Consider the following 12,787-nt stretch of genomic DNA (forward strand, 5'->3'; position numbering starts at 1 on the left):
CAGCTGATAAGGAATAAACGATTATCTTGGGAAATTTGATCAAACAGGGAAGTAACACAACATTTCTTGGCAATATAAATTGTAATGAAACTCTTATATAAGCTGATAGAGTGTTACTTACAAAATCACTTAAATGCTTTGGCTCCATCTGCAATATTTGAACTCAGTTCCAGGTTACTCATGCTCTACTGTGCCAAGCTAAATTAATGCATACTCAATTTTCCTCTTTCTCTAGATGCACAGTAATATTGGATAAGAATGGAAGGGAATGAAGATGAAAAACCAATCTGCATTTAGAAGGGACATAAAGCTGTGTTTAAAGGGATAAACCAGCCTTTCAAAGGGATTAGGAAGCCATTTCCTCTATGATGTGGCTATTTAATAAATGTCTCATGTGGGATCATTGCTGCCATGAAAGATCCATGCCAGCTCTCACAGCTCCTTCAAACAGACCTGACAATTTTTTTTCATCAGCATCTAGGGACCAGATATTGATTAATCCTTTCACTTTCACCTCCTGAGCCTTTCTTGTGGCTTTATTAAATAGTTAAAAATATGAGAACAAGGTATGTCAGCCCACTAATGACAAAATCTGTCATATATGACAAAACAGGACACCAGAGGACAAGTGGGCACATCACAACATGCAGATACACAACCAATATGGAAAAACCCTTGACACTGGGCCACAACCTGGTGGATACAACTGAAAGCTGACAGAAGTGCCTAGAGAGAAGTGAGAGATTCATAGAGGCAGGAAATTCCTGGAAAGGTATGGAAATGTCTAGAAAAAACACAGAAAAGTCCAGGAAAACTACAAGGAACTCATAGAAAAATGATGGGAAATCCTTAGAAAGGAAAATTGGATTCTTAGAAAACTGTGGAAGAACCCCAGGAAAGCAAAATGTGAGTTCTGAAAGAATTTCCTACAAAATCCCAGGCAGCTGGAGGGAATTTTGTATGAAGTGAGGAGGAATTGCTATAAGGCAGTGGAGAAATCCTAGAAGGAAATGCACAGCTCTTAGAAAGCTGTGGGAGATTTCTAGAGAGCAGAAGGGAAATTTTGGAAAGCAGAGGGGAATTCCCATAAATAGTACACAATTACTGGAAAGCATCAGGGAACTTTCTACTGACATGGGACTTGTAACTTTTAGCCTCTCCTAAATGGAGAGGGCTGGTTTGATGGACTGAGAAGCAGCTCTGGATGCCTGTCTTGGTGGAGCTGAGCCCTGATGAGCTTTGTGGGAAGGGAGCAGGAAGAAGTGGCTGCCTTGGAAGGCCCCTGACCTTGGGACAGATGTTGACAAGTGGATGATGAACCTCAGGGAACGTTTCCAGCCTGGGAAAGTACAGCCTGTTAGAGACTGTCTCAGCAACAGGGCAGGGAAAAGCCAAGGACATCAAAGCAGGATGCAAGGAGGGAGAAGTTACTCATGTTAGGGGGAAGAAATAGTTCTGCCTGATGTGGTGAGCCTGGCAGAAAGGCTGGGACAGGATAACAGATCCAGGTGAACAAGGGTGAGAGTGGATTTGGGATAACATCATCGTTTGGGGCAGTTGGATCACAGGGTTTTTCAAAAGAGTGAATGGAAGTTACATCAGGAGGAGTGAAGCAGCCCAAGGCTTAGACCTTGGTACAGATTTTTTTGTTTGGAATATTGTTCCAGTGTTTTATTGAGCTTGGTAGGATGTCTCTGACTGCTGTCAAGCCCAGATTATGTGGTTTGACTTTGACAAGGAGCCTTGGAGAGGAGTTTAATCCCAGAACCTGAAGGTGGAACTGCAATATCGCAACAACAGCAGGGCTGTGTGGGGAGCTGCAGGTGGAAAATGCAGCCTGAGACAGCAGAGCTGCAGGACTGGCACATTTGGAGTGGTCTGCTCCTTGCTGGATTGACCCTTTGTGCTGTGGCTGGACCTGCTGTGCTCTGTGGGCACCTGGCTGGGCTCCTGTGGTGCAGCTCTGAAATGATGGTGACACTCTTCACTAGGAGTGAGAAGTAATGCTTCTAATTTTTTGGTAAGTATTAGTTTAGTTATCTTTAATTCAAGGATTTGTAGCCTGCCAGTGGCAGGGCTGTGGAGCCTGACCACGCTGGATGTGTAATAATGTGAATTTAATAACCAAATGTAAAGCAAACTGTTGTCTACTTGCTGTGGGTACCAAGCACACACTTCATCATCACGTCCTGCACCAGAAAACCAACAAATCTGCTGTTAAATAGTTCTGTTAAACATTTCTCCATCCATCAATCAGGGGCTGGGCTGGAATATGGGTAAGGATCTATTTGATGCTGGCACACAGCTCAGGAGTAAATCTGTAAGAGCAGCTTAGGAGGGAGAGTGCCACCTACCAAGCCATCTGCTGAGAAAATGGTATTATCCGCAGTCTCATCCACTGCTGCTAGCAATCACTGTCACACTCATTGGTGAAGAGTTTTGCTGCTAATATATCTATTTGTATTATTTTTCTCCATCCCCTCAGAGTTAATTATTCCTCAGATTAATTTCATTCTAATGAATCATTCGGTATCGCTGGCTTTATTTCATCTCTGAGATGCTAATTAATATGTCAAAGCCATCTTTACCATGAAAAGTGCTGTCATTTTCTCTGCGACTTTTCTTTTGATTCACATATTCAGGTTTCTTTTTTTTTTCTGAGGGCCTAAAATGTCCAGTGGAGTGAAAGAATTAAAGCTGTATAGTAGTAAAAATATGCATATGCAAATAAAGCCTAAATTGAGAGGCAATGGCCCACTCTATATTTTTGTGCTGACTTACTACTTTATGAGCCATTTCACATAGTAGGCCCTTAGCAATCAGCTAAAGCTTTTATATACATGGACTAGGATATAAAATTACAGGATTACATCCAGTCTCTACACTTGTCAGTGAAATGATCAGAAATTTTGAGGTATTTCACAATTTGTTGGTGTAGATCAGGTTTTAAAGAAAGAATCCTGTTAGTTTGCTGTGGATTCCCTGGCACCGTTCTGTGCCGCAGGGATGAGGCAGTTGGAGGATGCGTTTTCCTTTCCTTGGAGCTCTCCTCTCAGCTATAATTTATTCTCATCATCCTCTGCAGTTTGGCTCTCTACCCACTCTGGAGGGAAGTGTTGGCAGGGCAGTAATCCCTCTCCTGCCCCGTATCTCTGGCAGATGGAAATCCCAGAAGGAAAAGGGGGGAAATTTTAGGTTTCCCTGCTTGAGTGATTTCCAGGGTGATTTAAGATCCTGTAAATGGCCTTTGGATTGGCAGAGCAGGTTGAGCTGCAAGAGGAAGGTCACTCCAAGTATTCCTTGTGGGAAAATTTTCCTTCTCTGATCCTGTGGGAGTGAGTGGGTGGAACTGGAAAAACCCCATAAAAAGTCACTGCATGAGCTCTGCAGATTGAATAACACAGTTATTGGCAGCATCACACTGAGTTTAAATTACCCACAGCTCCTGGGGCTGGGCACTGTGCAGGTGACAGCTTCTGCTTGGACCCCTGGCAGCAGGTTTGGTGCTTCTCTTTCTTTCCTGTCCTCCTCATCTCTCCCAAAAGAGCCATTTTGTTGTAAAGTCTGGGAGGGTTCCAGCTGAAATCTGCTCTGGGGAGATGCAAAGAGGGATCACTGGGGAGGGGGGGAAAGGGGAGCAGAGCTTGAACAGGCTCTGAGCAGGAGAGGGCTGGGAGGGGAAGATGGAACAAGCAGAGGATGGTTTTCAGCACTCCTAAAGCCTGTGGGTGACACGAGGCTGCCTTTTGAGAGGCTGCCTGATCTCCTGCAGAGCAGAAATCCTTTCTGCAGGTTCCATCTGCTGTGGCCCAGGGCTGCACTTGGGCTCTCCTGGCTGGGGATGAGGCTCTGCTGATGCATCAGTGCCTGAGAGGGGAGATGATTGCAGGGGAGCAGCAGTGCCTGGTCCTGCCCCCTGAGCACCCTGCACCAGTGCATGAGCTCCAGATCCCGGGGAGCAGCAAATAAAAGCAAATCCTTGCCTTTCATACCCTCCTGCACTACCCTGTGTGTCCAGCCTGAATGAGCCCCCTCAAATGAATAATTTAAATTCAGACTTTCATACATGGTGCTCCTCTCTGGGCTTTTTTTGATTTTCCTTTTCCCTGCCAGTGTTCAAATTTCCTCACATACTTCACCGTGACCTGATGCAAAGGGATGCTCTGTGGCTGCCACTGGAAAAATAGTTCACAAGTCAACATGTGCTGATGTGCTTTTTGAGCACTGATGTCCTTTTTGAGATCAGCCCTGCTGAATCTGCCAGGCACTGAGGGCCAGCTGCAGTGACTATAATGTATAGTCAAAAAAACCCACTGCCCACACTCAAATACTGAATATTTAGGTCTCTTGTTGTCTGCCTTTGGGGACTAGAAATCATTTCTCTCACTGATCCTTTCTCCCTGCTGATGGATCTTTATCATTCAAGAGTGAGCTTGAGATCCTTGGAGATGTTAGCAGTGGTTTTTTGCTCTGTGATTTTGTAGTCACTACTGTGGTTTTCCTCATGGAATACACAACGTTATATAAATTTAAACAATGTACTTCACTGATCTTTAAAAGACTTCAGAGCTGTTTGGTTTCCAGGAACACTTGACTTTTCCAAGAAGGTTACATTGAGGCTAAATTTATTTCAGTTTATTAGTATAACCAGTTATTTACAAATCTGACAGCTCTTTTAGACAGTATTTTTGAGAATATGCCTCAGCTGATTTCTTGTTTAGTAAATTCCATTCTTGCAGACATGAAAAGTCCTCCTGAGGGTGATGTGAGTACAGTTTGTATCCACATACTACAATATATTTTGTAAATTCAGCTAAGCTTTCTCCATGTCTAGTGTGTGCACTATTTAGGTTAAAGAATGTCCATCTCTGAATGCAAGATCTGGGCTTTGTTCAGCTCAGACTTGGTCTTCCAGTAGCCAATTTCTGCTTGAATTAAGATTATTTGAATCAAAGTGCTACGCAGTGTTTATATTTTTAAGTCTTCATAAGGTCTTGTCCAACCAGCATCTCCTGGGAGGAGCAGGTGGGAATAGAGACACAAAATCTCTCCTTTGCTGCCCATTGCTTTGATTCCAGCAGCAGCCAGTAGTGATTGAAAAACATTAAATAAAGTTAAGCAGCTGTTTTATGTGGGTACCCAGGGAGAATTTAACAAGCTCTGTGCTATTTTCTGAATCTCCAGGAAACACCTGCACCATCATCCTGTTGCTGAGAGTTTCAGGCAAGCTCAGAGCTGGACCAGAGCTGATTCTGCTCACACTGGCTGGGGACAGCTTGGTCAGAGGGCATCAAAAGGAAAAATGACCCAACACTTGTGAAACTGGCTCCCAGAGCTGTGGCAAACTGCTGCCTAATCCCAGCATTAAATTTACCTAAATAATAATAGAGGTTTTAGTGGATTTCACTTTTGTTCCTCACCTGGGTATGGCTGTCAAGTCATGAAAGTTTTAAAAGCTCATAAATTAGCAGAAGTGACAAATGAGTTCAGCAGGGTGCCCTGGATGAACTGCTGGTGTTTGAAACTGCTGAAGGGGCTTTGCAGTCAGGGCTGAGCCAGACCTCACATTCACCCCTGGATTGGTCACACAGACTTAGGGGAGAGACAGGAGAGAGGCTCTGGCTTCGGAAACTGATGCTTGAATTGCCAGGAAAATAAGAAAATTGCTGTGAGAGCCTTACAAGCTGCTGTGAGTAGTGATCCAAAAGGATTCTTTAAATGTCAGATTCAAGTGAAAGCCTCACTCATATCAGCAGCATTAGGTTCTTCCAATGCTGAGCCCAGCCTCTCCCCCAGGAAAGGCCACTCCCTGGTAAAAACGAACTGAAAAGAAGAGTTCACTGGATGAGCTGATGAGCAGATGCTTGAGAGCAGACTTCTCTCTTCTCTGCAATGTGTACCTCAGTATTTCCCTGCAAAATGCCTCAAAAATTTTGCTTTTCGGGCGATTGCAAGTTGTGATTTCTCCTGGAATAATTCAGGATGGCTGTGGTTGAAAGTTGATTTAGAAGAGCCTCTGGAAGTTATTGCAAATAAAATTAAGTGTGTTCAGTGGCTTCTTCTGCAGGCAATGTTTCCTCCAGCCCAGGGTTTCTCTGGAAAAGCAGGAACGTGCTGCCTTTGCAGCAAATACTTATCATGCACTAAACCTCACCTGTGTGGAGCTTTAAGAACAGGAGACAATAGAAAAAGGATCTTGAAAATAGAAAAAGAAAACTCACAGTGAATTTCATTAGAGATCTCTATTACCAAACAGCACAGGATTAATTTTCTTGTCTATTTTCACCCTCCTCTGGGGATGAATGATGATTAAAGGACAGGATAATGAGCAGGGGGAGGGCGGGATGAGAACTTGGTGAGAAGCAGTTAAAATTTATAAAAAAAGAAAGAGAAGGGGAAAGGAAAACAAGTGTTTCAGTTAACTAGTCAAGGTTAGCTTAGCACTGTGTCTCATTATGAGAAATAGATGGCTCAAAAGGAACTTCACAAGTGCTGGACTCCACAGAATTTATGTTGACAACTTATTAAGAGTATTTGTTCTTCTAGTACAAATGTGATGTCTTTTATATTTATCTCCTGTTTTTTTGGGGGGTGAGATTCCTGTGCAAAGGCTGCAAACCAGCATGCTCATCTTTCCCTGCCTGTTGCAGCTAAGGTAAGCAAGGAAAGAATCTGTTTACTTTTGTAAACAGAACGATTTGAGTAACAACCGCTCCGGTTTTGGTGCTCACTACCGAGCGGGGCGGGGGAGTTTCCAAGAGGTTTTGGAGGTTTTGGGTGTGCTCTGACTGGCTTTCCGTGCCCTCGGGGCAGTGTTTGTGTCCCGCACGATGCACTCGGGAGCTGTCCGTGGCCTTTCCCCGCTCCCTGCCCGCAGGACGCGGCGGTGTCAGCCCGGGGCCGGGCTGGCAGCGCCGTGGGACGCTGTCCCCGCTCCGTGCCGGGCTGGCAGCGCCGTGGGACGCTGTCCCCGCTCCGTGCCGGGCTGGCAGCGCCGTGGGACGCTGTCCCCGCTCCGTGCCGGGCTGGCAGCGCCGTGGGACGCTGTCCCCGCTCCGTGCCGGGCTGGCAGCGCCGTGGGACGCTGTCCCCGCTCCGGGCCGGGCTGGCAGCGCCGTGGGACGCTGTCCCCGCTCCGTGCCCGCCCGCTCCGCCCAGGAGAGGGAGCCCGGCGGCCGCGGCTGCGCCGGGAGCCGGGGGCTGCGCCAGGCGGGGGCGGCGCACGGAGCGCTGCCCCGGCCGAGCCCCCAGCCCCGGCCGCTGCCCTGCCGCGCCCAGAGCGGCTCCCGAGCGGGCTCCGCGCTCTCTCCGCTGCCCCGGCGGCGCCGCCTCGCCCCGCGGCCCCTCCCGAGCATCGCCCGTCGCGGGGGAGCGGGGCCGGTACTCACGGTCCGCAGCAGCGCACCGGGCTCGGGCAAAGTAATCCCGGCTGCGCTAAACTCCGCGGGAGCCGCTCCCGAAACCCCGCTCTGCCTCCGGCCCCGGCTGCCCGGGACGTTGTTCCCCAGGAAAAGCTGCCCAGAAGAAGCGGCGCCCGACAGAAGATGTTAGATGAGGAGAAGGGGGGTGGCTTTTTGCCTGCTGCGTGTCTCCATGCCTGTCATTCCCTTGTGTTAATCCTTTAGGAAGGAGTCGCCGGGCAGACAGAGCGTTCCTGGAGGGGCGATGCTGCCGAGCCCTGCCCCGGGCACAGGGAAGCAGCCGGGAGATGCGCGGCCCGGGGCGGGCAGCGGGAGAGTGTGAGGAGCTGCCTCCGCCTGCGCCTTTCCGAGAGGGAAACAGCATGGTGAGAGCTGGACCCGATCCCTGGAGCGCGGCCCCGCTGAGCGGGAGGTGGGATTATTCCGGAGTAGTTATGGAGAGCTATAACTTGGCAGCGGAGTGTTAAAGCGACTCGTTCCTGCTGGGAGAGGAACCCACTGCGGGTATCGCCGGCGTGGTGGCCGAGGGAAGGTCGCTCGGGTCCTTCTCCTCCTCCTCTCGCCTCTTTCTTCATCCGGCAAACGACCGAGGGAAAAACTGCTAATCGGCTCTTGCCAGCGTTGGGAATACCGTGCCTTTTGCTGGGATGATTTGCCCTGATGTGCCGCCTCAACGGGATGTACAAAGCGCGACTGGGACTGATGCGGCCAACAAAGTTTGCAGAGTGATCGGCAGGGGCCGTGGGATGGAGGGAGCTGGGCACACACCAGCAGGGTCCGTCACGCACGGTCCGACGGCACAGACCTGCTGCTCCCCTGAAAAATAACTCCTGGTGGTCCAACTCTTACTTCTCCCCTGCCAGTTTGCACTTTCAGGGAAAAAAACCCACATACACGATGCAATGCAGTGCTCCTGTGTTGGTTTTGTATATAAGATTTGCTATGCAATTCCAAAACTAAAAGAGGAGGAGAGACGGCCCTGCATCCCAGAGCAAGCAGGGAATCAGAGGTGAAAGGTAGGAGCCAGCATTTCTTGTTTAAGTCAGACTAAATAACCTGAGCTACTTCTTGCTGAAAACCTTTAAAACACACCTACTGTATGTTTATTTATTTTGTCTTGGAAATGTAAAACAGTTTGAAACAAAGTGAGGGTTTGCTTTCTGATACTGCCAAGAAACAGAGTGAGAACTGGTGCATTTTGTAACAGGAATGTAGTGAGGAGGAAGGATGGAGTGTTTCATCAGTGAGACATTTAGGGAACCAGAGAAAAGGCATCTTTTCTGATACGCTTCAGTAAATATGAAGGACTGGTGCAGTGGACACTGGAAACACTCGATCAATAGTCTATTGAAGTGGGAATAGATGCAAGCATGGAAAAGTGATTGCTTTGCTGTGTGTGGGGTGTGTTTGCAGAGGACGGCAGCAGAACATTCACAGGTGAGCTGTCTGAGTTAGGCTACTCCATGCAGGGGTGGTGCAGTGTGTTTCTGAAGGGATTGCTAAAAACCCTCTCTTTGTAGGGTGGACTGTGTTTGTGCATTTTCAGTTCCTGCCCACAGAGCTTTCAGGATGTTGTTAGGGTGATTCAAAGAGGGTGAGGTCTGTCTGGGGGCGAAGGGACTGTAGGAAAAGACCTTTGCTTTGTTTGGTGATGAGTAATTAATGGCCGTCTGATCTCTGTGATCTCTGCAAGGAGAGGAGTTGACGTCGTCATGAAAATCATGATATGATTTTCCCTCAGGAGAAACTATGACTTGGAACGACACCACTATGGACGGGGAAGGGCTGCTGGTGGAAAGGGACTCCTCTTCCTTTCGGATCCTCACGGGCTGCTTCCTCTCGCTGCTGATCCTCTCCACGCTGCTGGGGAACACGCTGGTCTGTGCAGCTGTCATTCGCTTTCGCCACCTCAGGTCCAAGGTCACCAACTTCTTTGTCATCTCCTTGGCCGTGTCAGATCTCTTAGTGGCAGTTTTGGTCATGCCTTGGAAAGCTGTGGCCGAGATCGCCGGTTTCTGGCCTTTTGGTTCATTTTGCAACATCTGGGTGGCCTTTGATATTATGTGCTCAACAGCCTCCATCTTAAACCTCTGTGTCATTAGTGTGGACAGATACTGGGCCATCTCCAGCCCGTTTAGGTACGAGAGGAAGATGACCCCCAAGGCAGCCTTCATCATGATCAGCGTGGCGTGGACTTTGTCCGTGCTGATCTCCTTCATCCCAGTGCAGCTCAACTGGCACAAGGCTACGACCACGAGCTTTTTGGACTTCAACGCCAGCTTAGAAGGTGTAACCATGGACAACTGTGATTCTAGCCTAAACAGGATGTATGCCATCTCCTCTTCTCTGATTAGCTTCTACATCCCCGTGGCCATCATGATAGTCACCTACACCAGGATATACCGGATTGCTCAGAAGCAAATCCGGCGCATCTCGGCTCTGGAGAGAGCAGCAGTGCATGCCAAGAACTGCCACAACCCGGGTGGCAACAGGAGCAGCATGGACTGCCAGCAGCCAGAGAGCAACTTCAAAATGTCCTTCAAGAGGGAAACCAAGGTGTTAAAGACCCTCTCAGTGATCATGGGGGTGTTTGTGTGCTGCTGGTTGCCATTTTTTGTGTTGAACTGCATGATTCCCTTCTGCGAGCCCACCCAGCCCTCCAAGGGGGCAGAGGCTTTCTGCATTAATTCCACCACCTTTGACGTTTTTATATGGTTTGGATGGGCCAATTCTTCCCTGAACCCCATCATCTATGCCTTCAACGCCGACTTCCGCAAGGCATTCTCCACCTTGCTGGGCTGCTACAGGCTCTGCCCCCTGGCTGGCAATGCCATCGAGACCGTCAGCATCAACAACAACGGGGCCGTGGTCTTCTCCAGCCAGCACGAGCCCAAAGGGTCCAGCCCCAAAGAGTCCAACCTGGTTTATCTGATCCCACACTCCATTATCTGCCCGGAAGAAGAACCTCTTAAAAAGGAAGACGAGGAGGGTGAACTGTCAAAGACCTTGGAGAAAATGTCTCCAGCACTGTCGGGTATCTTGGATTACGAAGCTGATGTTTCTTTGGAAAAGATCAATCCCATTACACAGAATGGGCAGCATAAAACCTGAACAGTAAGGTTTACTCTGCCAGACCTAATGGTGTATATTGTAATAATCTTTTTTGGGGGAAAAAAAAAAAAGATACGCAAGATTTTTTTGGTAAGAACCTAAGCTCTAAGGGAGAAAAATGCACATTTACACCAAGCCCAGAATTAATTTTCCTGGCATTCAGAGCAAATTTAACATTTCAAACAATAAAAAGAAAAAGATACTGGAAATTGGTTATAAAAAAGGATGCTGAACTGTACTGTTCACACTGAGGAAAATCTACAAATTTAGATACAGTGCAGTTACAAAGAAAATGTTGCTTCTTCTCTGTACAGAGAAACCAATTTCTAGGTAAAAGTGAGGCAAAAGATAAATGTTGAGTATTTAAAGATTAATGTTTACTAGAAGTTAAAAGATCGCTTTGTCTTGTGATAGTGGGTGTTAACAGGTCCTAATTAATGACTGAGGGATTGTAAAGGTAGGTAGATGCCTTCTTTAAATTATTTCTGACAAATAATTGAGCCTTATAACGAGAATGGTTATTTTTAAAGCTTTGGGAGGTAATATGTTGATACTGGTTTTATTTATTTATTGTTTTAAATTGATATTTTTCATATGTTACAACAGATCTAGCTTTATTTATGTTATTTAAGATGTTTAAATAATGGGATATTTTTGGAGTGTCATAACTGCATTTTGACCAGTCAACCAGTCAGCACTTTATTACAAGCTCTGATAGTCTGGAGAGCTGGTGAGGAGAATGGAGCAGTGTTAAGGAGCTAAGCAAGAAATGAAGGAATCAACAGAACTGATGCTATGTGGAGTTGGTTTGCTTGTGGGCTTTTTTTATTTTTAAGTGGGATTTCTTTCAAAAGATAGGACCAGAGTTGACTGAGTTGTGAATTTTCTTCCCTTATAGAAATAAAAGAAATTGCTGCTATTTATTTTTAAAAAGTTTCATGTTACAGAGACTTTACTAGAATGTCAAGTTTGTGGATCTGTAAATACCTTAAATATGACTACAACCTTAAGAAGGATCCAATTTGGGAAGGAAAGCTTCTTAGATAACAATTCTTAGTATATAGTGTTTTGTATTTATGTAAGATAAACAGCTTTCTCAGACTTTTCTTATTTCAAGTCTTGGATATCTTTTCTGAACAAACACACTGGGTTATAATGGCAGCTGGGAGGACATCACAGTTTAGAGATTGCCATGTCAATACTCCAATCTATAAAGGAATTGTGGCCTCATTACCATTTGGGATTAAAACATTTCTAAATCCGGCTGGAACTGCAGCCTCCATCTCAAAACCCTCCTGTGAACTCCAAAAAAGTTGCCAATTTTTAATTAAAAAAATCCTGCTACTTTGCCACTGTCCTTCCCTGCTGCTTTCCCTCTGTAATGCCAAAAGCAATCAGTGAGCATTAGCAACAGGAACGTTGGGTGTTAATATTCAGCAGCATTCAAAGGAATCCATTTCTTTTCTAAATGGGAGAAAATACCCTTTGGAGCAACTTTTTCGTAACATATATCAAAAGAAATGTGTTGTCAGGAAAAGAGAACTGAGAGGAAAAAAAAATTTAAAGTCTAACAAACTATATACATCCTGCATCAGGTCTGTGTATTTATGTATTGTGAATGTTTTCATAATTTTATTGCCTGTATGCTGCTTTCATACATATAATAAAATTATTTTGTGAACAGAAGGTCAAATAAAGCAATCTACATTGCATTTATTAAATACATGCTGGTTTTTGGCAGTTGTATTGGTTGTGTTAAAGGGAAGGTTCATTCCTTTATTTTCCCATTTGCCCTTTTTTGGGATCACACCCATGAGGCAGATGGGAATTTCTGTTAAAAGCAGAGGAAAACCTCCTCACTAGAGACCACTGAGCCCCTGCTCTAAACTAGGATTTGAAAGCAGTAAAAGCAATTTGGAAACAGCCACTCTCCGCTTTAAATGTGTAAAGCTTGCCCTACTGGTGACTTTTATTTAAAAGATTATTTTTTGCCTTGGAGTAACAGCATAGTGAATGGGCTCCTTGGGGAAAATGTCCTAATGCCTGATTTTTTTAGGGGGTACTTTTGAGGAATGAATTTCTTAAAAAGAGGAGGTTCTGTGGTTTCTTACTTATTCTCAAAACTCCCAGCAGTCTGATAGAAAAGCAAAATACAAAATATGATTTAAGGAGAGCGTGTAAAGCAAGGTGCTGTTTTTGCAGGAGTTCACAGGGGATGATTTGTGTTCTGTGATAAATGTTTGCTCTGCTTGACC

At 46.1% G+C, this 12,787-nt stretch overlaps 1 protein-coding gene across 1 annotated transcript; it reads left to right on the forward strand.

The window, feature by feature from the left end:
• Positions 1–8,047: 8,047 nt before the first annotated feature.
• Positions 8,048–12,202, forward strand: DRD1 (dopamine receptor D1). The gene is given in 3 exon segments (XM_058815329.1): positions 8,048–8,419; positions 8,422–8,437; positions 9,163–12,202. Coding segments are annotated over 3 exon segments (1,482 nt in total). The 5' UTR covers positions 8,048–8,323; the 3' UTR covers positions 10,533–12,202.
• The last annotated feature ends 585 nt before the right edge of the window (positions 12,203–12,787 follow it).

The sequence above is a fragment of the Ammospiza caudacuta genome, chromosome 16 (assembly GCF_027887145.1).
Source record: "Ammospiza caudacuta isolate bAmmCau1 chromosome 16, bAmmCau1.pri, whole genome shotgun sequence".
In the NCBI taxonomy this organism is placed as follows: Eukaryota; Metazoa; Chordata; class Aves; order Passeriformes; family Passerellidae; genus Ammospiza; species Ammospiza caudacuta.